Source organism: Dreissena polymorpha, chromosome 2 (genome assembly GCF_020536995.1).
Source record: "Dreissena polymorpha isolate Duluth1 chromosome 2, UMN_Dpol_1.0, whole genome shotgun sequence".
Classification (NCBI taxonomy): domain Eukaryota; kingdom Metazoa; phylum Mollusca; class Bivalvia; order Myida; family Dreissenidae; genus Dreissena; species Dreissena polymorpha.
This window is the reverse complement of record NC_068356.1, coordinates 108,806,522-108,830,634: the sequence shown is the minus strand read 5'-3', so window position 1 is coordinate 108,830,634 and position 24,113 is coordinate 108,806,522. Positions and strand designations below refer to the sequence as shown.

The window sequence follows — 24,113 nt, the reverse complement described above, 5'->3', positions numbered from 1 at the left end:
TTCGAAGTACAATATGTACTTCGAAGGACAAATTTATGTTTACATAGAAAGTTACATAGACTTTTGGCTCAAATGGTACGCCATAGATCTAGCGATATTTTTCAACCGACCCTCAAATACTTAACGTGGCACGAACTGCGCATGTGCAACAGGAAGTTGATTTTCTGGACGTGGCAATCGTATCGTGTATAAGTCCTGTCAAAAAGTACATGTCAACACAATATACGAAATAAACTGGATACAAACAAGTATACAAGTCAATATATGAATTAATGGTTAGTAATAGCGCTGTTATTAAAACCGTTGGATAAACGTAGTTTTGTCATTTCGGTACATTCCAAACTTGACAGTTGCCGACTAGAAGTCAAGATAGTTGAAAGTTGTTGTCGTGTCGTTTAACTCTTGGAAAATACAAAGTTGTAAACAAACGGATGTCATCCTAGATGGATTTGTTTAATTTTTATTTATTTCAACTTGGTTTATGTGAAATCATTTCGAATTGAACCAATAGCTTCACGTTAAGCATATTGTTTTATGGTTCGTACCCATAATCATTCGTATTCAATTTTTATTCACATTATTACGAAGACTTTCTAAACACAGACTGTAATTGGTTCCATTGGCTATCTTATAAAATAGTTATAAAAATAAGAAACTGTATGTTTAAGGAGTTCATTTAGTTTACCTGTTTTCATGCAGTTTTAAAGATGGTTTTTTGACAGGTCAAGACATTTCTAATATAAATTATTGCATTATGACTGAAACATGTTTACCATATTATCCTTTAACGATTCCCTTCTGTAATTTGTGTTGTTGTTTTCAGTTCACACACACCCAGCTTTATTGAGGAATATGTCTCAGTACCCTGGACAGTATGCTCAGGGGCCTCCTGGAGGATATGGCCAACCAAACCCAGGAATGCCCCCTATTAGCATGCACAACGGCCAACCACTCCCAGGTATTTACTATTGTTTGCTTCCACATGTCAGAAAGTTAGACAAATGTAGTAATTATCAATTTATCCTATCGTTCAGTACAAGATAATACCGTGTGGTAGCTGAATGTTATATTCAGTTTTGGTCACAAATATTGTGAAGGAAAAAAATATGAAGATTTTTAAGTAATAATTCAGCATTTAAACTTTATTCACAATGCCTTATATTCAGGTGGAGGCCAGTTTGGGGGTCTCATGAAGCCTGTCGTTCAAAATGGACCCCCTGCAGGACCCCCTGGTGGTTTTGCAGGCCCGCAGGGGGATATTCTTGGGGCTTCAAGGTATGGTTTCAAACCTTTCAATGTCACAAAAGGTATATGTATGTCAGGCATATAGAATGATGAAACATAACTAACTGACTGTGATGGACATTTATGAAGTATGCAGGGCTTTCCTTAGGCCTCAAATCTCAAGAGTCAAGGACTCTTGGAACCATATTTTCAAGAGTCAAAATCAAATTTCTGAGAGTCCTAATAATAACGCAGGAGAGTCAATGATTATTTGCAATTTAAGCAAATTACTGAGATATAATATATAAAAAGCAACAACTTAAAAGATACATGTATGTTAACATTTATTTCTTGCATTTTACTGTCACTACAACACTATGCATTTAAACACAATATTTCAATGATTAATAAATACAAAACATGTATTCTAATACAACATTAACTTCATGTATACAGCGGAGTAATATGTCATATGTTCTTCTTTCGCACGTTTGGGGGTGTTAGGAGCACTGTCATTTAGATCTAAAGTACGCTTTGTCGTTGGCGTCTTACACACACTTTCAGAGTTACTACCGATTCCGAATTCGAAAAGGTTTCTCTGCGACATTTTCCGAATGCACAAGCACAATTACACTTTATCCAATAACTTTGTTTGACCGTTTCGCGTGGCTATTAAATTAAGAATGAAATACAAAATGTGAAAAAAAAAAATTTCCGCTGACTATCACAAAAAAAAACACAAAAAAACATACGGGTGGTACCTAAACACAATAGCCTATATAAGTCGGTAAACTATAAAAGGAAATTATTTCTACTGGCCCATAAAGGTGCCTCCGTATTTAATCCCATCAAAAATTCCGACGCCCTTTAATTATTTCATGTGCCATCTTCGCTGAAGACGTGCGACAAACACGCTGTTTTCTATGCCTTCTCAAACGGTCAATTATTACGCCTACATGTATTTTGTAATCAATTAGCTCATGCAAAAATTGTCACTTTGCCACAAGGTCAGTAATTTCGGTTCTATAGTTATTTTTAGCAACTTTGATGCAAAGCGTGTAATTTGACGTTGTAGACAGTACATATGCCAGCATAACTTTCGCGCGTCTTTGAACTGAGCAATCATGAAGTAAAACAGTGATGGGTGCATTCAGCTTTGGAAATACATTCTGCCATACTCTGGAAATATCTCAAAATATGCTTTACGGTATTCTGTGGATATGGATGTTAAAATTTTATATTGAATATTATTAAAACTGACGCGTATGAGTCCATTCTTTTTTGGTTGGTTTATAGTTCTTCTTAAATGCTCTGAGCTTTTATGAGTACATACGTACAGCTCAGAGGGTCAATAGCTGGGAGTTGGATTATTGCAACTAGGTGGGTTTAATACACGTCTTTTCCGCAAACAGCTGATAACAAACGCTATGATAAATAATGGAAAGTTAATACACGCGTCATCGAACCAGCAGGGTTTTAATTGGTCAATACTAGATTTCTTAATTAACCAAACTCCGCCTACTGGGTGGACTTGTGCTTCGATGATTGGAAACGGGCGTTAACGATTAGCGTGTACTAAATGAGATACTCCGCCCCGAGCCAATTATCGCTTAGTCTTAACAACTTTTGATCTCGTTGACGCAAGTCGGTATATTCCCCCGGGTCAAATGTGACGCATGACGTAATTTTCTTAAGAGTCAAAAAGGGATCTTCTGTAATTTTCAAGCGTCAAAACCCGGGAGCTCGGGTCAAAGGAAAGCCCTGAGTATGCAAAGGTCAAGATAGAAGAAAAAACAATAGTCATGTGTAGTAGAATTTATAATATTATATAAATTGAAATAAATAAAGCAGGTTGAAGTATAGTATAGTATATAAATGTTGATTGCATGATTTTTCAGACCAGGTGGCCCAATGCCTTTCCCAAATAGGGGCCCAGTTCCACAAGGCCAGATGGGAGCACCTAGACCTATGAATCCAAATTTGGGCCCTGCACCAGGAACTAACCAGGTAACACTTGGATAGAGATAATGTTTAATTTGTTTACATGTACTTGTATTTGATTTAATTAGATCAAGTGTTTTGTTTACAAGGCAGTTTAAGGCAAGAATATTGCAACATAAATTGACCTATTAGCAATAAATAATTATGCCAACAGCTTATGAAATTAGCCGTTATCCTCTGTTATTACTTTTTTTATATAGAGTTATGTATACATTTAAGATGACGAGTCAGATGGGAAATATGAGCATATCAGGACCACCAAGGCCTCCAGGACCAGGCCAAATGGTATGACAAGATTCAGAGCATAATATATACAGCTTGTCTATGCATTGACCTCACTTAGCATTCCTTCTGTCATGTTGAATATATCATACAATCCAGTACACTTAGGTGTTATTAAATTTTGAATAGAACTAAGAGTGATTTTTGGTTTAAAGCACCAAGAAATGCTGCTTTATTAATATGTATTGCATAGGTAATCAGACTTTCCTTCTCCTTTTTTGCAACAGCCATTATGGTGTCTGGTTTTTAGTTTTCTATTATCTTAAAATCGTATGCGAATTCTTTGTTTTCTCAAGTATTTGAAGAACCTCTGGAATGTAATGTCATACTATTAACTGTGAATGATGACATGCAAATTATGGAATCCTGTTCTGTTCTCATTTTTTCAGGGTGGCATCCCAATAAGAGGACCTGGTCCTGGAATGATGTCACCAATGGGGGGATCTTCATCAGTGAGTGGGCCTCCCTCTTCAATGGGTGCACCCCCTGCTTCAATGATTGGGTCTCCTTTAATGGGCGGAACTCAGTCTTCAATGGGCGGACCACCCTCTTCAATGGGTGGACCCCCATCATCAATTGGAGGACCAGGCAATTTTAGACCGCCAGGAAACGTTGGAGCACCGCCTGGTAATTTTGGTACTCCACCGGGCTCGATGGCTGGCCCACCCAGTTCTATGGGTGGCCCCACAATTGGTTTTGGAGCATCCCCCAGTTCTATGGGTGGCCCAACAACTGGTTTCGGAGCTCCCCCCAGTACTATGGGGGGACCGCCCAGCAGTTTGGGTGGTCCCCAGGGCAGTTTTTCTTCACCATCTAGTGGGTATAGCCACCCAGGTGTCAGTCAGGGCCCTCCAGGTGCTTTTACGCCCCCAGTCTTGGGGCAAGGCTTTGCACCCCCTTCAACAATGGCCTCTGGAATAAGGCCACCCATGGCTGGGCCTCCAATGATGGGTGGTCCGCCGGGGCAAATGGGAATGGATAGACAGACGCCAACAAGCTTGGCTGGTCAACCCCCAAATATGTCGGCAAGCATGGGAGGTATGAAAACTCTACAATTCGAGGTTTATTATTAGGACAATATCTCTAATGCAATTGCTCAAGCATTTGCTTACATAAATGATTTTAGTTAAAATTAACTTCATTACTAAGAGGCCACACATTCAGATGGAATTGCAATTTTATCTTTATGATCTAAATGAATTGAAACTAAGAAAATTCTCATAAACCAAGTCAAATACTTTATTGATTTACTACCCGTATGTTAATGAAACTGTTTAAAGATGTGCAAACTTACTTCTTGATAATGTCAATAAAACAATGTCTGTTTTATTCTTAATTTGGTATACATTCATATGTTGGCCCTTGAACCAGGCCTAATCAACATATTTCCAAAAAGTTTATAGCACCCAGTTATTGAGCTTCAAATTTATATTGCATCCACCTGATGTTGCAGGTTACGGTCCACCGCAGCCAGGCCAGCATACACCTGGTTTCCAGCCTGTCTCTAGTCAGGGCTTCCAGCCCATGCCCCCACATGCCCCAGTTGCGGGCTACCCTGGCGCGCCGCCCCAGCAGTACAACCAGCCCGGGTATAGCGCTGGTATGTCAGGGCCTACAACTGGTATGCAACCCGGTATGCAGTCCTCCTTGCAGCCTCCTGCACAGAAGAAACTGGACCCAGATCAGATGCCTAGTCCTGTAAGTGGAGGAATATCTATCTATAGTATTCTGTACTCATACTGCACAGGCTGATCTGGGACGACACTAAGCACATGCATTTAGCCCTGTTTTCCCAGAGCAAAGCTCATATACAAAGATGACTCTACCATGAACATGATTTACAGAATGCTGAATGTTCCATTTAGTGTCCCCATTTTACCTGGCACTGCATCAGAGAGGTTGAACAGTTTTAAGCTCCACTGGGGAGAGGCCAGCGGGGCCTATGTCATGGTCCTGTGTCCGTCGTGTGTGCGTGCGCTAACTTTTTTTTTAAACATCTTCTCCTAAACTATAAGTCCAATTCTGATAATGCTTCTCACATATGTCCCATTAAAAAGTTGTTCAATAAAATTTGATTCGTCATAAAACATGGCCACAGGAAGTCGTTGCACTTTGCATGTTTATGCGTTTTTGCTATTTACTTTTAGTATTCATTATGGGATGAATAAACCATTTTCTTCTCAAACTAAAAGTTTATCCAAATACACTTGGAATCACTTTTTATGTCCCCCACTATAGTAGTGGGGGACATATTGTTTTTGCGCTGTCTGTCTGTTGGTCTGTCTGTCTGTTTGCGCCAACTTTATTAATTATAAGAGATAAATGCATACATGTCGAGCGTGAAAGGTAGACCAACATGTTAACTATCCATAAATGTTAATCCTTTGACACATTTTGGACTGCCCCAAATTGAAAGAGATTGCAGACGAGAAATAATATTGTAAAGGAATATTTATAAATTGGCTGGGTGGAGTAGAAATCATTGTGATAAAAAGAGAAATTGCTCATCATGAGCAATTTCTCCATTTTGAAACCGGAAGTCCTGTTTTCAAAACGAAAACAAACTCTTCTGAAGGAGTTATGGTCTATTGGAACGTCAGATGGAAAAAGTAAAGGAAAGTTAGGTCAAGCTAATTGTTTGTCATGATATCTCTTTAAACCTCACGCCATATGCTAGTAGTGTTGCCATGATCGCAACATCTTGATGAATTATAATTCAATTTTTTGTCTCATAAACATTTGCAGTGATTTTTTTTGCTTTTATTTGTTACAGCCTGTGCCATTTTAATTGGGAAAATTAGCGCGATAAACCATGAAATTGGGAAAATTAAGCATTATAAATATGATTATTAGTAACAACATTAAAATTGTTTAAAAGTTCATGTTCGGGGTTTTTTCTAGCCATTTTGGGAAAAGGAGTCTGGTCAAATTGGGATTGTTTTAATTGATAAAAGTTGCAAATTTGGTAATTATTTATCGACAAAAAGGACTAAATCAAAGTTATATATTTTGCAGGATGTTTAAATAAATAGTTGATATCTAGAGTTAATAAATAATAAGGCAAAAGAAACTTCTTTCTAAAAAAGAAAAAATTTTTTTTTTTCTGGAAATTGGGCTTTTTTAGGGAAATTTTGGTCAGCTTTTTGAGAAAAAACATTGATTTTTGCCATTGGGAAGCAGCCGAAAATCTGCCGTAATTTTTAGCAAAAAAAATCACTGCTTTACTTTGTTTAACAAACAACCTCTACAAAGTTATCATTCCTACTGCCTTTCGGCACCTCATGAACCTGAAAAACTCGTAACTTTATGTTTCCTCAGGCAAATATCTTCTTAGTACAATAAACAATTTCTTCACCATGTTAACAATTCTGCTACACTCACTAATGCCTCAAGAATGAAGTAAAGTTCAGGTGATATGTCATTAGGTATTTTGAATATGTCATGAACTATATAAGTAACAGAAACTTTGAAACCTACAAACACTTTTTGGAATTTTGGAAAAAGATTCATGATTGAATGAAGGAACTTTCATAATCTTGAAGAACATGCGTAGATTTGATCTTCAGCATCTAAAAATATGTAAAATAGAAAGAACGAAAATATCTTTTGGAGAGATAAATGTACCTACGTTATAAGCAAAGGATCTGTGCGACAATTCCCGGGCTTTTTAGTCTGTTTAGTTAACACCGTAGTAACATTTTCCATATAAAAAATGCTCACCCTTCCAACTTTTAAGTGCCAAGTGGGACGAGGGATAGAAAGAGAAAGTCACATGCTTGAGTACATTTCAACCCATGCTCATTGCACGCTTTTTCGCATAAAAAACAGTGGAGCGATACAGGGCCATCATGGCCCTCTTGTTGTTTGTTTAGTCCCAATAACCAGGGGTTTTCTTCTGTCATTAATATACTTCGATTTTAAAACAAATTTGCTAGGCTCAATTGTCTATTCATTTGTAAATCAGTTTTGTTTCAAAGGTTTTATTACAGTGATGATTAAACTTTCTTGAAATGTCTAGGCACTTAAGAATAATAGCGGAGGATTTCTCAAAATATTACAGTTATAAGTAAGATTACAGTATGTATGAAATTAACTTAAAGTAATATGGAGGAGCCCTTATATATTTTTATATTTATCATGCTTTTGAAACAGTTCTTGAATTGGTCTCTCCTTACCATTACCTTATTTTTAACAAAACAAAATGGCCTTTCTCATTAATATTTTCTTGCCTTCAGATTCAAGTGATTGAGGATGACAAGCGGAATCGTAGCGGTGTATTCAGCTCAGGGGGCAAAGGTCAGGTCCCTCCCCTTGTCACCACACAGTTCATCACACAGGATCAAGGTGGGTGCACCAGTCAGAGTAAACAGAAACTTACTTCCATGTGTACAAAACAACTTATAATTCAATTTTTTAAATTTTAGTTTATAAACCATTTCATTTTTTTAATTGGGTCTTTATAAATTGTATCAATGTTGAAAATGAAGATCAATTGTGTAAATCTGATATTGTTTTTGGTGTCTTCTTAGCTAGTCATGTAAATCAATGTCCCCCAAAAAATATTTTTTGTGCCAACAGAGGTTAAGTGTTATCAAGAGTTACACACTTGATGTATGAAATATTTTATAACTATGTTTGTTTATTTATCAGTAGATAAAGCTTGGTCACTTGGCATTTCTGTCTAAAGGTATCCAATTATTTGAAGTCAATAAATTAAGCTTTATGGAAAAATGTGCTATTTTTACCAATTGAATATTAACTAATTTTTCAGCTGAATCCTTGGATTAACAAATGAATACTGGTCAATGTTTGTATGGCTGATATGTCTTAATTACCTTTTGTAACACAGGCAACTGCAACCCAGTGTTTATGCGTTCTACCATGTACAATGTGCCGTGCACCTCCGACATGCTAAAGAACAGCCATATACCGTTCTCCTTGTCTGTTTCACCGTTTGCAAAACTTCAGCCAGAGGAGGTGAGAAAAGTTTTCAGTAGTAATATCACCTACAGTATTTCTGAATTTTTCTGAAAGTGTTTGTCATTCATAAGCGGAAATAGACACTATGACTAAAGTACTCCGTCCTTTCAGCCATGTAAAAATTACATGTGTAACTTACATGATATAAGAGTCACTTCTTCTTGCTTTTCATATAGCTATCAGTAGACAAATCGGAATATTTACGACCTTAGGCGAGATTGGCCTAGGACAGCATCAGAAGCATGACAGTTCTCATGAGCTGCCTGAAGCCAATCTTGCTTTCGCTTGTAAATATTAACGGATATCGTTGCGGGAAATTCACATGGAATATATTGTCACAAAAAAAATTAAAACAAGCATATTGTATCTCGTTAAATTTATGTTACCAGACCACATCTAGTGTTGACATTTTAGCTATTGCCATGAGGAACACTGATTTTTTATGGGTTAACTTTTATGAAATATTTAACGAAATATTCTTTGATTTTGAGTATTTATTTGGTTTTAAACTCACAGAAAAAATGTTTTATATAAAAATAAAAATGTAGTTGTTGTCTGTAGACTCAAATTACACATTACTGTTAAAACATTAAGGTTTATGTCAGTCTGTTTGTTAGAAATATTGCTCCTGTGTTTGAAAATTGATGTTCATGTATTATGCTATTTGTGTGCATTAAAAAGCAAATTCCCCAAGATACCCCTTTTAATTTAATAAAAAGGATGCTGGTATAACATAACAAGTGTTAGAGTATACATATACGCATTGTGTGTTTAGAACCCACCTCCCATAGTGAATCTTGGAGAGTTGGGCCCAGTGCGGTGTAAGCGGTGTAAGGCGTACATGAATCCTAATATGATGTTCATAGACGGCGGCCGACGCTTCCAGTGTGTCTTCTGTGGAGCGGCCACTGATGGTACGAGTGCACAACTAGGTTGTGATTGTGTGGACACAATAATGTATTATTCCATCGTCAGGCATGGTATAAACCCTACTGCTATAAAGGAAACTGTATTTCAGTCACATGCAGTTGACTGGCATCATTTTGTGAATTTATATGATGTCAGTTGATGATGTCATTTGATGTAACAAACACAAAATGATGAGATAAATAATAAGGATTCCTGAGAACGAGTCTGTAAGCTCTGCACTCACACATTTTGAAATTGATCTTGATTAACTTAACTGCTAACTTGTGTGTTTGTGAAAGGCTTGCAACTGAATTTATGTAGTTTCATGGACATTTTTCCATCTCTTGTTAGTGCCTGACCAGTACTTTGCCCACCTGGATCACACTGGTAGAAGAATCGACAGTTACGACAGACCTGAACTGTGTCTAGGCTCTTATGAGTTTGTGGCCACTAAAGACTACTGCAAAGTATGATATGTTTTCTGTATCTTGGAGATCTTACATTGAAATATGCAAGAAAAATAAAAAATAAATAAATAAAAGGCTATTGTATTATTTTGTTTATATCTTGCATACCTAGATTATGTACCCTTTACTTGCTAAGTTCTTATCAGTTACTCATATTTACAGGTATGTTTTTAAATAAATTTTAATTGTTGTTTGTAATATATTAGAAGCAGTGATAGTGCAGTGTATTTCTTTTTCACTGAATTCTTTCAAAGTCACACATTTATTTTAATCGTAAGCAATTATTTTTACCACAAAATTTATAAATTGATATTCTCTCTTTCAGAATGGAACCCTACCTAATGCTCCAGCCTTTATATTTATGATCGATGTATCGTACAATGCTGTGAAGTGTGGACTCGTTAATCTTATCTGTGAGCGGTTGAAAAAAGATATCCTCGTGAATTTACCGAGGTATGCTGATGTTATCTGCAAGGAAAATGCATGTACAAGTTTTATTCTAGGAGTGTTTATGTACTTAAATTTCTTTCTAAGATACTCTGTTTTCGGTTGAAAAAGATCAGTCATCTGAAGTTAAATTAAATTTCCATTTTTTCCATGAAACGCTAGCATCTGATGTCAAAGGCTAACGGATACAACAGTGATATTACCTGCATATTATTAAAGTCCATAATTTGTTTGGGTCTGGTTATTGTTCCGATATTTTTTTAACTAAACTTATTCTAAACACAATACTCACTCTGGGAAAACATGGCTTATGGCACATGCATGGTAGCATCCCAGATAATCCCGTGCAGTCCGCACTGGCTAATCAGAAATGAAACTTTGTGATTTAATGGTATTTTGTGTTTAATGGAAGTCTATGTGATTTAATGGTATTTTGTGTTTAATGGAAGTCTTTGTGATTTAATGTTTTTTTGTGTTTAATGGAAGTCTTTGTGATTTAATGGTATTTTGTGTTTAATGGAAGTCTTTGTGATTTAATGGTATTTTGTGTTTAATGGAAGTCTATTCTTCTTGAAAATCAAGTTTAGACGAAAAGTGTCGTCCAAGATAAGCATGTGCAACTGCACAGGCTAATGTAGGAAGTACATTTTACAGTCATTTTTCAGAGCACAGCTCAAATATTCAATAGCCTTGTGTTTGCTTCTGCAGGGAAACTGGTGCAGAGGAGTCAGAGATTCATGTCGGCTTTGTAACCTACAGCAAGGAAATTCATTTCTACAATGTCAAGGTCAATATTTAAATTACTTTGTTTCTGTTCTTGTATTTTTTTGTTATAAGGGATCATTTCACTTTAAACTAGGGATGCAAGAGGTTACAAAAATCATTAACCGGTTAACCTTTCCCCGTAACCGGTTATTAACCGGTTAACCAAAACGCCTAAAGTAGTGAAAATGATTTAGAGTACGTAAAAAATTTCATACCGCTCGAACAGCTCTGTAGAAACAAAAGTTATTTCAAATTTGAAATCGCTTGCGTTGATAACATGCCAGTTTCGTAATAAAATGTATTGTACAATTAATTTTAATAATTTTGTAATTGTATGCTATATATTTTATTAAGTTTTCCTGCGCACATGCACAGGGGTAAAAAATTTAAAAACTACACAATATTCATTTTCACGTGTTAATAACTTATTTTTGGTTTGGCCGCTTATTATACGTTCGCGTCGTATCGCTCACAAAAATGGTGTGTTCATTCTGTTTTAATTTTTGAAACTCGAATTGGCTTAATATAGAAACGTTTTTTCCCTTTCTATTCGACGTAAAGTGGGTCATGTGTGTCCAACGAATTCGCATCTCTTCTTATTCGATACTTACATATTTTGTTGTTTGCATTTTAGCGTTTGTAGCCGAAGTAGTATCGTTTGATTTTCATTATACAATTAAAAAATGTGGGTAAAATAAAGAACACGAATGCAATTTAAATTAATTTTGCACGATATGTTAGTTGAATGTTTAATATAATCAGTACTTTTTTTTAATAGCGAAGTAACTAATTATAATGATCTCAAATACTGATAGTTACGTATGTTTGTTAACGTACCATAGCGCGAAAATTTAAAGCAATTACACAAATACTAAATTCAGCGGTTTTATTTTGCATCTATTTTTAATTGATGTTTAATTATTTAATAAGTTAATAATTTGCTTTCTTTAATAACACTTTCATCGGACGGTAATGGTGGAATCATTAGACGTAATATTATCATAATTATATTAATTTTTGATAAACAAAAGGACGTTTACTCGTCAAGATTTCAACTACGGATGCAATTCTTGATAAAAATGTTACTTATAAACACGGTATTTTTGCAAGCAATCAGTGTTGGGTATTGGTAAACAAAACATCAAAATAAGGGGTCTAATGTCTCAACTGTTTTTTATCGCGAGTTCAATGAACGTGTCAATTACGTCTTCGCTAATAGCTCCCATTCACCGCAGTTTGCTAGTTAAATTTTAGCGAGTCAAAAAAAACAACAATAGTGTCCGTTATCAAAACGTACCGCCTATTTGTTATCACAAAGGTATTGATTAATTGTTTTATTACTTTGATTGTTGACACGTTATTTATTACCATGGATCGTGCGGCATGTTGTTCTAACTAGTCGCCAGCGCAAGTTGGCAGTATGTCACGCAAAAAAAAGTAAAAATCGTACGAATTATTCCATGAAAAAAAATAATCAAATATTTTTTTCCAAGTTAACCTTTTTCCGAAAATGTAACCGGTTAACTGGTCGTTTCGGTAGGTTAACCGGTTAACCTCTTGCATCCCTACTTTAAACATTTGTTATTCATATTATGCATATTTACTTCAGTTTATTTGTTTCAAAAAGCAAAAAAAAAAGACAAAGGCAGATCTATGGATATTTTTATGCTCCCCGAAATAAAATTTGTTTTATCCTTACCTCCATACTTCCTTACTTTCTTACTTTCGTCACTTTTTTGTTACCGTTTCTCATAGCGCCTTCAATACTTTACCAATCTCTTTCATACCTTGGCATGTAGGTACCTTGCATGGACCTCTACCTTTTGTTACAGTTTCTCATAGCACCTTCAATTTTTCACCAATCTTTTTCGTATTTGGCATGTATGTACCTTGCATGGACCTCTACCTTTTTATGAGGTTTGAGGTCACTGGGGTCAAGGTCACCGAGGCTAATACCGTAGGTTTCCTCATAGAGCGCGCTCCCGTGTATAGCGCGCAGGCTGTTTTTTAAATGCAAAAATGGAGAAAAAATATTTAAAGACAAAACCACCAAATCGGACCAAAATGGCCGCCATTTTACTATTGCACAATCCAATAATCCGGGGCATTGGAAAGCTTTATTAAGCATTCAAAATAGGAAGCGTCATTATGATTAGGAGCGTGGGTTGCATAGCACTATACTTTTCTGCCAATTTTGTAATTTTCTAGCAAAAGATTAACAGTCCAAGTGCATTTCATGAAAAACGTGAGAAAATAATAATTAGTGTACATCGTGTGATTTTTCCTCGGGGAAAGCATGGGCATTAAATTTGAATGTCGATGGGAGACAGGTATACAGTTGTTGAGGTATGCGGGCGTAGCACTATATTTTGACAATTTTAGCAAATGTTTGAAACGCCACTGTTGAACGTTCAATATTTATACACACAAAATGCGATTGCATATTTTCACGTTCTCAAGTGTCAATTAGTGTCTCAGATGTCAATTAGCGTCTTTACAAGTTGTGGCACATATTACTCAATAACATCTGCCAATTAATTACGAAGTGCAAAATGACCCCCTTTTTCACCTACCGTTACCAGCAAAAAAGAACTCGTTAGCACCAACCCTTGCCTGCACTACTGAATGTCGACAACAGTCCCCATCGGAAGTCATCAATTAAGAAGTGTAAAAACACAAACAAAGAAATGTCCGCAAGTTTATTCAAACAAATTTATTTTTGACCAAAACTTCTTCTAACGCGTTCATATCTACCAGTAGCCACTTCTTGTTGTTTATACAATGGCCCCTTAGTCTGTACGATTATAGGGTGGTAGTTTTCTGGAAAATAAATGGCGGCCATTTTGATTATTTACGATAACAAACATATTTTTATCAATTTAGCAGCCAGGATAGCATTGTATCAATGTTTAGCGTGCACCAGCTTTTTTATTTGAATTTTGGAGGTAAATATTTGGCATGTTCCCTTGCATGGACCTCTACCTTTTGATGAGGTTTGAGGTCACTGGGGTCAAGGTCACCAAGGCTAATAATAGATTTTTTTGTTACAGTTTCTCATAGGACCTTCAATACTTTACCGATCTCTTTCATATTTGGCATGTAGGTACCTTGCATGGACCTCTCACTTTTGATGAGGTTTGAGGTCACTGGGGTCAAGGTCACTGAGGCTAAAAATATTTTTTTAGGTGGTTATTAACACATAGATTGACAAAGCGCATCATGGGGGGAGCATCCATCAGTTTCACTGATATTCTTACAAATATGTTATAGTGATGATATAATGTTTAATCCAATTTAAATAATTATAGTTTTTCAGATATATACTGACCAATCCAGCTGGATGTCAGCTGTGTTTTTTCTCCTGTTATTGATAAACTAAATTCACATTCATTTCAACATTTGCAGGGTACTTTGGCACAGCCGCAGATGCTAGTGGTTTCCGACCTGGCTGACGTGTTTGTGCCTCTTCTAGACGGCTTCCTGGTGAAATTGTCAGAGTCAGAAGCAGTTATTGACAGGTTAGTGTTGGGAATTTGTACATGTCATTTGGTGGCTTGTCAGCCCAGGACAAAATAATTCAAAATTGAAATGGCTGTCTACCATCAAACATTGTGAAATGTATTTGATTAAAAACAAAATGATTGACATGCTAACTGTTAAAGTTGCTTGCCAGTTTACCCTACACCAACATATTGTGGACAAGTTTTAGCAATTTTGTTATTGATGAAAAATTCTTCTATAGTTTCATTTTCTTTGGTGTTATACATGTTATAAGCCTTGACAAACGCAAATAATCAAGCTGCAAACAATTTATTCACAAAATGTTAGTGAGACAATCGAAATTATTTCAACATCGACAATGGCACCTATGTTGATGCAGATACTTCAAACATTACAGTTGAGCCTGGTTTGAATCTAGGTGTGTTTGGCCTGATATAATTTCCAATCATTTAAAAGTTATCCTTTTGATCAGCTTATCACTAAACTTGTGGGCCAGTGGCAAATTAAAGGTATATAATAATTGTTGATTATTATACTTACAAAGATCTATACATTTTAAAATGGTAAAAAGAAAAGAAAACGTGTAGAAATTCAACACATCTTTCAACGTCTTTTATCATTTATCACAATGTGAATAATATAATGTAGGGCAAAAAACTAAGACAAACAGAATCATGTTGTTAGAACAACAACTTGTTATAAACTAAAATGGCGGATTTGGCTTAGTTGCTTCTCTTTTTTAACCAACTGTACATTTTAAATTCTGGATACACACCTGGAAATAAAATAAAACTTATTTTTATTTCATTTTAAGAAAACTGCTGTATACACAACTGTTTATAGTATTGAACCACATACACTAGTATTAACTAATGAAGTTCATATAAAGATAAAAACCACATGCTGTTTGCAGCTTGTTGAGTCAGATTCCCCAGATGTTCGTCGACTCTCGTGAGACAGAGGTGGTGCTTGGTCCAGTGATTCAGGCCGGCCTGGACGCTCTCAAGTCTGCCGACCGCTCTGGAAAACTATACATCTTCCACACGTCTCTGCCCATTGGCGAGGCTCCTGGCAAACTGGCCAATAGGGATGACCGAAAACTGCTGGGTACCGATAAAGAGAAGGTATGTATACAGCTTTGTGCATCTCGGGCATTTTGACTTCTGATGAAAGTTTTGAAAGCTATGAAATAAATGGGAATTTAATGCTAAATGGTTGAATGCATTACTAGTCCATTAGACAATATGAGGTAAAAATAGTTTTAAAAGGCAGGTATTAATGTACATAAATATTTTTCATGTTTATAACATGATTTTTATTTGGTGTTAACTTTTGTTTGGAGTTCCCTGTGGCCTGTGCACTTAATCCACTGGAGTTGTTAATACATTCCTGTTTAACATCTTTTTTGACAGTTTTAAAGTTGTGACTGGCGTAGGCTATTAATCAAGACTTAAATATATTAGGGGTAGGCCTTATAAATCTCAATATTTTACTACTGTTTTGTCCATATTTTTCAGACAATCCTTTCCCCACAGTGCAAGTTTTACAGTCAGCTGGGTACAGACTGCGTGGCTGTGGGATGTAGTGTCGACATATTCTTCTTCCCTAACTCGTACTGTGACGTGGCCACAATATCGGACATCTGTCGTCTCACCTCAGGCAACCTGTACAAATACAGCTACTTCCAGGTAGGCCGGAAATATTTCAGTGTGCACTTGAAATCTAGTTTAAAATTGTAGTTATTTCTTCTCTTTTCAGTTGATTTCCTTTTTTTTTGTGCCAAAATTAATATTTACACCGCACTTTAATAAGCATTAGTCCATTTATGTGACTGTTAAAATGTGTTTGTGTTGGTCAGGAGCATAAACGTTTCAACTTCAATCTTTATCCATGGTAGGGCCTATTTATGGCATATTGCAGTGCCTAAGAATTATAACTCTAGCCGCTCTATATACAGATTTATTCCCCTTTATCAGTATTTATTGTCCAGCTATTTTCAAAAATAATCTCAACGAGGATTTACCTCCATCTTGAAACATGAATAAATGGATGTTAGGCAGATTTCCTTGCTTAAGACTTATGACTTTCAGGCATTTTCCGCTCCATTTTGGGAAAATGCCGCACTGGAATTTTGTGAATTTCGTGTAGTGAAAAACACCATTTTGGGAAAAAAATAATCACAAAACTGGCTCAATTGGGAAAAACAATCGCATGTAAATACTGTTTCTTATATTTCAAAGAAGCTTTTAACTGGTAAATAACGACTATTTTGATAACATACTATTAAAATTTTACAAAATATTATGAACATGTGTAATAAGTGCATGTTTTTATGTATAGTGGGGGACATATTGTTTTTGCCCTGTCTGTTGGTCTGTACGTTGGTCTGTTGGTCTGTTTGCTCCAACTTTAACATTTGCAATAACTTTTTCAATATTCAAGATACCAACTTGATATTTGGCATGCATGTGTATCTCATTGCTGCACATTTTGAGTGGTGAAAGGTCAAGGTCATCCTTCAAGGTCAGAGGTCAAATATATGTGGCCAAAATCGCTAATTTTATGAACACTTTTGCAATATTGAAGATAGCAACTTGATATTTGGCATGCATGTGTATCTCATGAAGCCGCACATTTTGAGTGGTGAAAGGTCAAGGTCATCCTTCAAGGTCAGAGGTCAAATTTATGTGGCCAAAATCGCTCATTTTATGAATACTTTGGCAATATTGAAGATACCAACTTGATATTTGGCATGCATGTGTATCTCATGGAGCCGCACATTTTGAGTGGTGAAAGGTCAAGGTCATCCTTCAAGGTCAGAGGTCAAGTATATGTGGCCAAAATCGCTCATTTTATGAATACTTTGGCAATATTGAAGATACCAACTTGATATTTGGCATGCATGTGTATCTCATGGAGCCGCACATTTTGAGTGGTGAAAGGTCAAGGTCATCCTTATAGGTCAAAGGTCAAAAAAAAAATCAAAGCTGCGCAGAAGGGGAAATAGTGTTTCTGACAAACACATTTCATGTTTAATCAGATTTTGGGGAAAGAGCCTGGCCTTTTTGGAGCGGAAAAAAATCGTGCAAAACGCCAGATTTTGGGGTAAATAAGGAAAGTCTTTAATAATCAATTTAACATATTTTACTTTTTTTAAACAAATTCAAGGCAAAAGATTTTCTACACTGGATCAGGTTAACTTATATATTTAAAGGTGGGATTTTTTCAATTCGGAAAAAAACAAACCAGATTTGCATTGGGAATGGGGCCAATATTCAGATTTGTGGCATAGGACGGAAAAGGCCTGGCTTTATCTACATTATTTATTGAGTTTTCAATTATTTCCCAAATGAGTGTGCCTTAACTTTATAACAAAGTGTTCACTGACTTGTAAAAGATTGTTGGCGTAAACCAGTCCTAGCATTAAGGGCAAAGATGCTTCTTATTTTGCTCAAAGCCTGGGATATGAAATGTGAGACATAATGAGGTCAGTAAGAAGCATTTCTTACAGGTATTCTAGTCTCACTACAAACTAACTGGTTACTGACTTCTTGGTGTAGATTGTCTGTACAAACCAGTTCTAGCACAAATGGTGTAGATTGTCTGTACAAACCAGTTCTAGCACAAATGGCATAGAGTTGTGTTGTTTGGTTTCAAGCCTGGGATATGACATGTGAGACATTACTAGGTCAGTACGAATCATTTCTTACTGTTTCCCAAGTCTCAATACAAACTAACTGCTTACTGACTTCTTGATGAAGATTATTTGTACGAATCAGTTCTAGCACCAATGGCATAGAGTTGTGTTGTTTGGCTTAAAGCCTGGAATATGGACTGTGAGACATTACTAGGTCAGAACGAATCATTTCTTGCTGGTATTCTAGTCTTACTACAAACTAAATAGTTAGTATATAGCAGTGAGCTTGTAATGCCTTGTATGTTTGTCTGTCGGTCCGTATTAAGTGTCTTTTCTCTAATTCTAGTAGTTTTCATCCGATCTTTACCAAACTTGGTCAGAAGTTGTATCTACATGATGTCTAGGCCAAGTTCGAACATGGGCCTTGCCAGGTCAAAAACTAGGTCACCGGGTTCACTTAGTGCGTTTTAAACATTCAGCATGTTGTCCGCTCTCTAATTCAAGTACTTTTCATCAGAGCTTCACCAAACTTGCTCAGAAGTTGTATCTAGACAATATCTAGGTCAAGTTCGAACATGGGTCTTGGCAGGTCAAAAGCTAGGTCATGGGGTCACTTAGTGCATTTTAAACATTGAGCTCTCTAATTCAAGTAGTTTTCATCCGATCTTCACCAAATTTGGTCAGAAGTTGTATCTAGATAATGTCTAGGTCATGTTTGAATATGGGTCATGCCGGGTCAAAAACCAGGTCACTGGGTCACTTAGTACGTTTTACACATTCAGCATGGTGTCTGCTCTCTAATTCAAGTAGTTTTCATCCTATCTTCACCACACTTGGTCAGAAGTTGTATCTAGATGATGTGTAGGTCAAGTTCCAACATGGTCCATGCAGGGTCAAAAACCAGGTAACGGGGTCACTTATTGCATATTAAACATTGAGCATGTTGTCTGCTGTTTTTTGTGAAGACAGCATGCAAAATATTCTGTGTCAATGAGGCATGTGGGGGTATTCGTCACGTCTGTGACAAAGCTCTAGTTGACTTCTTGATGTAGATTATCTGTACAAACCAGTTCTAGCACCAAGGGCATAGAGTTGTGTTGTTTGGCTTAAAGCCTGGAATATAAAATGTGAGACATTACTAGGTCAGTATGAATCATTTCTTACTGGTATTCTAGTCTTACTACAAACTAACTGGTTACTGACTTCTTGATGGAGATTGTCTGTACAAACCAGTTCTAGCACCAATGGCATAGAGTTGTGTTGTTTGGCTTTAAGCCTGGGATATGAAATGTGAGACATTACTAGGTCAGTACGAATCATTTCTTACTGGTATTCTAGTCTTACTACAAACTTAGTATAAGGACAAAATTGATGCAGATTGGATATGACATGTGAGACATTACTAGGTCAGTATGAATCATTTCTTACCGTTTCCCAAGTCTCACTACAAACTAACTGGTGACTGACTTCTTGATGGAGATTGTATGTAAGAACCAGTTCTAGCACCAATGGCATAGAGTTGTGTTGTTAGGTTTCAAGCCTGGGATATGAAATGTGAGACATTACTAGGTCAGTACGAATCATTTCTTACTGGTATTCTAGTCTCACTACAAACTAACTGGTGACTGACTTCTTGGTGTAGATTGTCTGTACAAACCAGTTCTAGCACCAATGGCATAGAGTTGTGTTGTTTGGCTTAAAGCCTGGGATATGAAATGTGAGACATTACTAGGTCAGTACGAATCATTTCTTACTGTTTCCCAAGTCTCACTACAAACTAACTGGTTACTGACTTCTTGGTGTAGATTGTCTGTACAAACCAGTTCTAGCACCAATGGCATAGAGCTGTGTTGTTTGGCTTAAAGCCTGGTATATGGACTGTGAGACATTACTAGGTCAGCACGAATCATTTCTTACTGGTATTCTAATCTCACTACAAACTAACTGGTTACTGACCTCTTGGTGTAGATTGTCTGTACAAACCAGTTCTAGCACCAAGGGCATAGAGTTGTGTTGTTTGGTTTCAAGCCTGGGATATGACATGTGAGACATTACTAGGTCAGTACGAATCATTTCTTACTGGTATTCTAGTCTCACTAAAAACTAAATGGTTACTGACTTCTTGGTGTAGATTGTCTGTACAAACCAGTTCTAGCACCAATGGCATAGAGTTGTGTTGACTGGCTTTAAGCCTGGAATATGGACTGTGAGACATTACTAGGTCAGTACGAATCATTTCTTACTGTTTCCCAAGTCTTACTACAAACTAATTGTTTATTGACTTTGTGATGGATATTGTTTGTAAGAACCAGTTCTAGCACCAATGGCATATAGTTGTGTTCTTTGGCATAAAGCCTGGGATGTGAAATGTGAGACATTACTAGGTCAGTACGAATCATTTCTTACTGTTTCCAAAGTCTCACTACAAACTAACTGGTTACTGACTTGATGGAGATTGTCTGTAAGAACCAGTTCTAGCACCAATGGCATAGAGTTGTGTTGTTTGGTTTCAAGTCTGGGATGTGAACTGTGAGACATTACTAGGTCAGTACGAATCATTTCTTACTGTTTTCCGAGTCTCACTACAAACTAACTGGTTACTGACTTCTTGGTGTAGATTTTCTGTACAAACCAGTTCTAGCACCAATGGCATAGAGTTGTGTTGTATCGCTTAAAGCCTGGTATATGGACTGTGAGACATTACTAGGTCAGTACGAATCATTTTTTACTGGTATTCTAGTCTCACTAAAAACTAAATGGTTACTGACTTCTTGGTGCAGATTGTCTGTACAAACCAGTTCTAGCACCAATGGCATAGAGTTGTGTTGTTTGGCTTAAAGCCTGGAATATGGACTGTGAGACATTACTAGGTCAGTACGAATCATTTCTTACTGTTTCCCAAGTCTTACAACAAACTAATTGTTTATTGACTTTGTGATGGAGATTGTCTGTAAGAACCAGTTCTAGCACCAATGGCATATAGTTGTGTTCTTTGGCATAAAGCCTGGGATATGAAATGTGAGACATTACTAGGTCAGTACGAATCATTTCTTACTGTTTCCAAAGTCTCACTACAAACTAACTGGTTACTGACTTGATGGAGATTGTCTGTAAGAACCAGTTATAGCACCAATGGCATAGAGTTGTGTTGTTTGGTTTCAAGCCTGGGATGTGAACTGTGAGACATTACTAGGTCAGTACGAATCATTTCTTACTGTTTTCCGAGTCTCACTACAAACTAACTGGTTACTGACTTCTTGGTGTAGATTGTTTGTACAAACCAGTTCTGGCACCAATGGCATAGAGTTGTGTTGTATAGCTTAAAGCCTGGTATATGGACTGTGAGACATTACTAGGTCAGTACGAATCATTTCTTACTGGTATTCTAGTCTCACTACAAACTAACTGGTTACTGACTTCTTGGTGTAGATTGTCTGTACAAACCAGTTCTAGCACCAATGGCATAGAGTTGTGTTGTTTGGCTTAAAGCCTGGGATACGAAATGTAAGACATTACTAGGTCAGTACGAATCATTTCTTACTGGTATTCTAGTCTTACTACAAACTAACTGGTTACTGACTTCGTGATGTAGATTATCTGTACAAACCAGTTCTAGCACAAATGGCATAGAGTTGTGTTTTTGGTTTCAAGCCTGGGATATGACATGTGAGACATTACTAGGTCAGTACGAATCATTTCTTACTGTTTCCTAAGTCTTACTACAAACTAATTGTTTATTGACTTTGTGATGGAGATTGTCTTTACGAACCAGTTCTAGCACCAATGGCATATAGTTGTGTTCTTTGGCTTAAAGCCTGGGATATGAAATGTGAGACATTACTAGGTCAGTACGAATCATTTCTTACTGTTTCCAAGGTCTCACTACAAACTAACTGGTTACTGACTTCTTGATGGAGATTGTCTGTAAGAACCAGTTCTAGCACCAGTGGCATAGAGTTGTGTTGTTAGGTTTCAAGCCTGGGATGTGAACTGTGAGACATTATTAGATCGTGCGAATCATTATCTCTGAATGTTTTCCGAGTCTCACTTCAAACTTACTGGTTACTGACTTCTTGGTGTAGATTGTCTGTACAAACCAGTTCTAGCACCAATGGCATAGAGTTGTGTTGTATTGGTTAAAGCCTGGTATATGGACTGTGAGACATTACTAGGTAAGTACGAATCATTTCTTACTGGTAGTCTAGTCTCACTACAAACTAACTGGTTACTGACTTCTTGGTGTAGATTGTCTGTACAAACCAGTTCTAGCACCAATGGCATAGAGTTGTGTTGTTTGGCTTAAAGCCTGGGATATGAAATGTAAGACATTACTAGGTCAGTATGAATCATTTCTTACTGGTATTCTAGTCTTACTACAAACTAACTCGTTACTGACTTCTTGATGTAGATTATCTGTACAAACCAGTTCTAGCACCAATGGCATAGAGTTGTGTTGTATGGTTTCAAGCCTGGGATATGACATGTGAGACATTACTAGGTCAGTACGAATCAGTTTTTACTGGTATTCTAGTCTTACTACAAACTAACTGGTTACTGACTTCTTGATGGAGATTGTCTGTAAGAACCAGTTCTAGCACCAATGGCATAGAGTTGTGTTGTTTGGCTTAAAGCCTGGGATATGAAATGTGAGACATTACTAGGTCAGTATGAATCATTTCTTGCTGTTTCCCAAGTCTCACTACAAACTAACTGGTTACTGACTTCTTGGTGTAGATTGTCTGTACAAACCAGTTCTAGCACCAATGGCATAGAGCTGTGTTGTTTGGCTTAAAGCCTGGTATATGGACTGTGAGACTTAACTAGGTCAGCACGAATCATTTCTTACTGGTATTCTAGTCTCACTACAAACTAACTGGTTACTGACTTCTTGGTGTAGATTGTCTGTACAAACCAGTTCTAGCACCAAGGGCGTAGAGTTGTGTTGTTTGGTTTCAAGCCTGGGATATGACATGTGAGACATTACTAGGTCAGTACGAATCATTTCTTACTGGTATTCTAGTATCACTAAAAACTAAATGGTTACTGACTTCTTGGTGTAGATTGTCTGTACAAACCAGTTCTAGCACCAATGGCATAGAGTTGTGTTGTATCGCTTAAAGCCTGGTATATGGACTGTGAGACATTACTAGGTCAGTACGAATCATTTCTTACTGGTATTCTAGTCTCACTACAAACTAACTGGTTACTGACTTCTTGGTGTAGATTGTCTGTACAAACCAGTTCTAGCACCAATGGCATAGAGTTGTGTTGTTTGGCTTAAAGCCTGGGATACAAAATGTAAGACATTACTAGGTCAGTACGAATCATTTCTTACTGGTATTCTAGTGTTACTACAAACTAACTGGTTACTAACTTCTTGATGTAGATTATCTGTACAAACCAGTTCTAGCACCAATGGCATAGAGTTGTGTTGTTTGGTTTCAAGCCTGGGATATGACATGTGAGACATTACTAGGTCAGTACGAATCATTTCTTACTGTTTCCTAAGTCTTACTACAAACTAATTGCTTATTGACTTTGTGATGAATTGTCTTTACGAACCAGTTCTAGCACCAATGGCATATAGTTGTGTTGTTTGGCTTAATGCCTGGGATATGAAATGTGAGACATTACTAGGTCAGTACGAATCATTTCTTACTGTTTCCAAAGTCTCACTACAAACTAACTGGTTACTGGCTTCTTGATGGAGATTGTCTGTAAGAACCAGTTCTAGCACCAGTGGCATAGAGTTGTGTTGTTAGGTTTCAAGCCTGGGATGTGAACTGTGAGACATTACTAGGTCGTACGAATCATTTCTTACTGTTTTCTGAGTCTCACTACAAACTTACTGGTTACTGACTTCTTGGTGTAGATTGTCTGTACAAACCAGTTCTAGCACC

The 24,113-nt window shown here is 36.8% G+C and overlaps 1 protein-coding gene across 2 annotated transcripts in view; it reads left to right on the top strand.

Moving 5' to 3' along the window:
- The first annotated feature begins 112 nt into the window (after positions 1-112).
- LOC127868444 (protein transport protein Sec24C-like) overlaps positions 113-24,113 on the top strand; it is a 42,126-nt gene continuing 18,125 nt past the window's right edge. The window contains exons 1-16 of one of the 2 annotated variants that reach the window (XM_052410226.1): positions 113-275; positions 824-958; positions 1,167-1,275; positions 3,123-3,231; positions 3,445-3,510; positions 3,897-4,545; positions 4,961-5,205; positions 7,743-7,851; positions 8,357-8,484; positions 9,263-9,401; positions 9,748-9,863; positions 10,189-10,316; positions 11,019-11,097; positions 14,481-14,593; positions 15,490-15,700; positions 16,094-16,264. In XM_052410226.1, coding sequence (XP_052266186.1) covers positions 853-958; positions 1,167-1,275; positions 3,123-3,231; positions 3,445-3,510; positions 3,897-4,545; positions 4,961-5,205; positions 7,743-7,851; positions 8,357-8,484; positions 9,263-9,401; positions 9,748-9,863; positions 10,189-10,316; positions 11,019-11,097; positions 14,481-14,593; positions 15,490-15,700; positions 16,094-16,264 — 2,478 coding nt within the window. In that variant the 5' untranslated portion in view covers positions 113-275; positions 824-852. The remainder of the gene's footprint in view (positions 276-823; positions 959-1,166; positions 1,276-3,122; positions 3,232-3,444; positions 3,511-3,896; positions 4,546-4,960; positions 5,206-7,742; positions 7,852-8,356; positions 8,485-9,262; positions 9,402-9,747; positions 9,864-10,188; positions 10,317-11,018; positions 11,098-14,480; positions 14,594-15,489; positions 15,701-16,093; positions 16,265-24,113) is intronic. The other variant, XM_052410227.1, reaches the window with a different exon arrangement.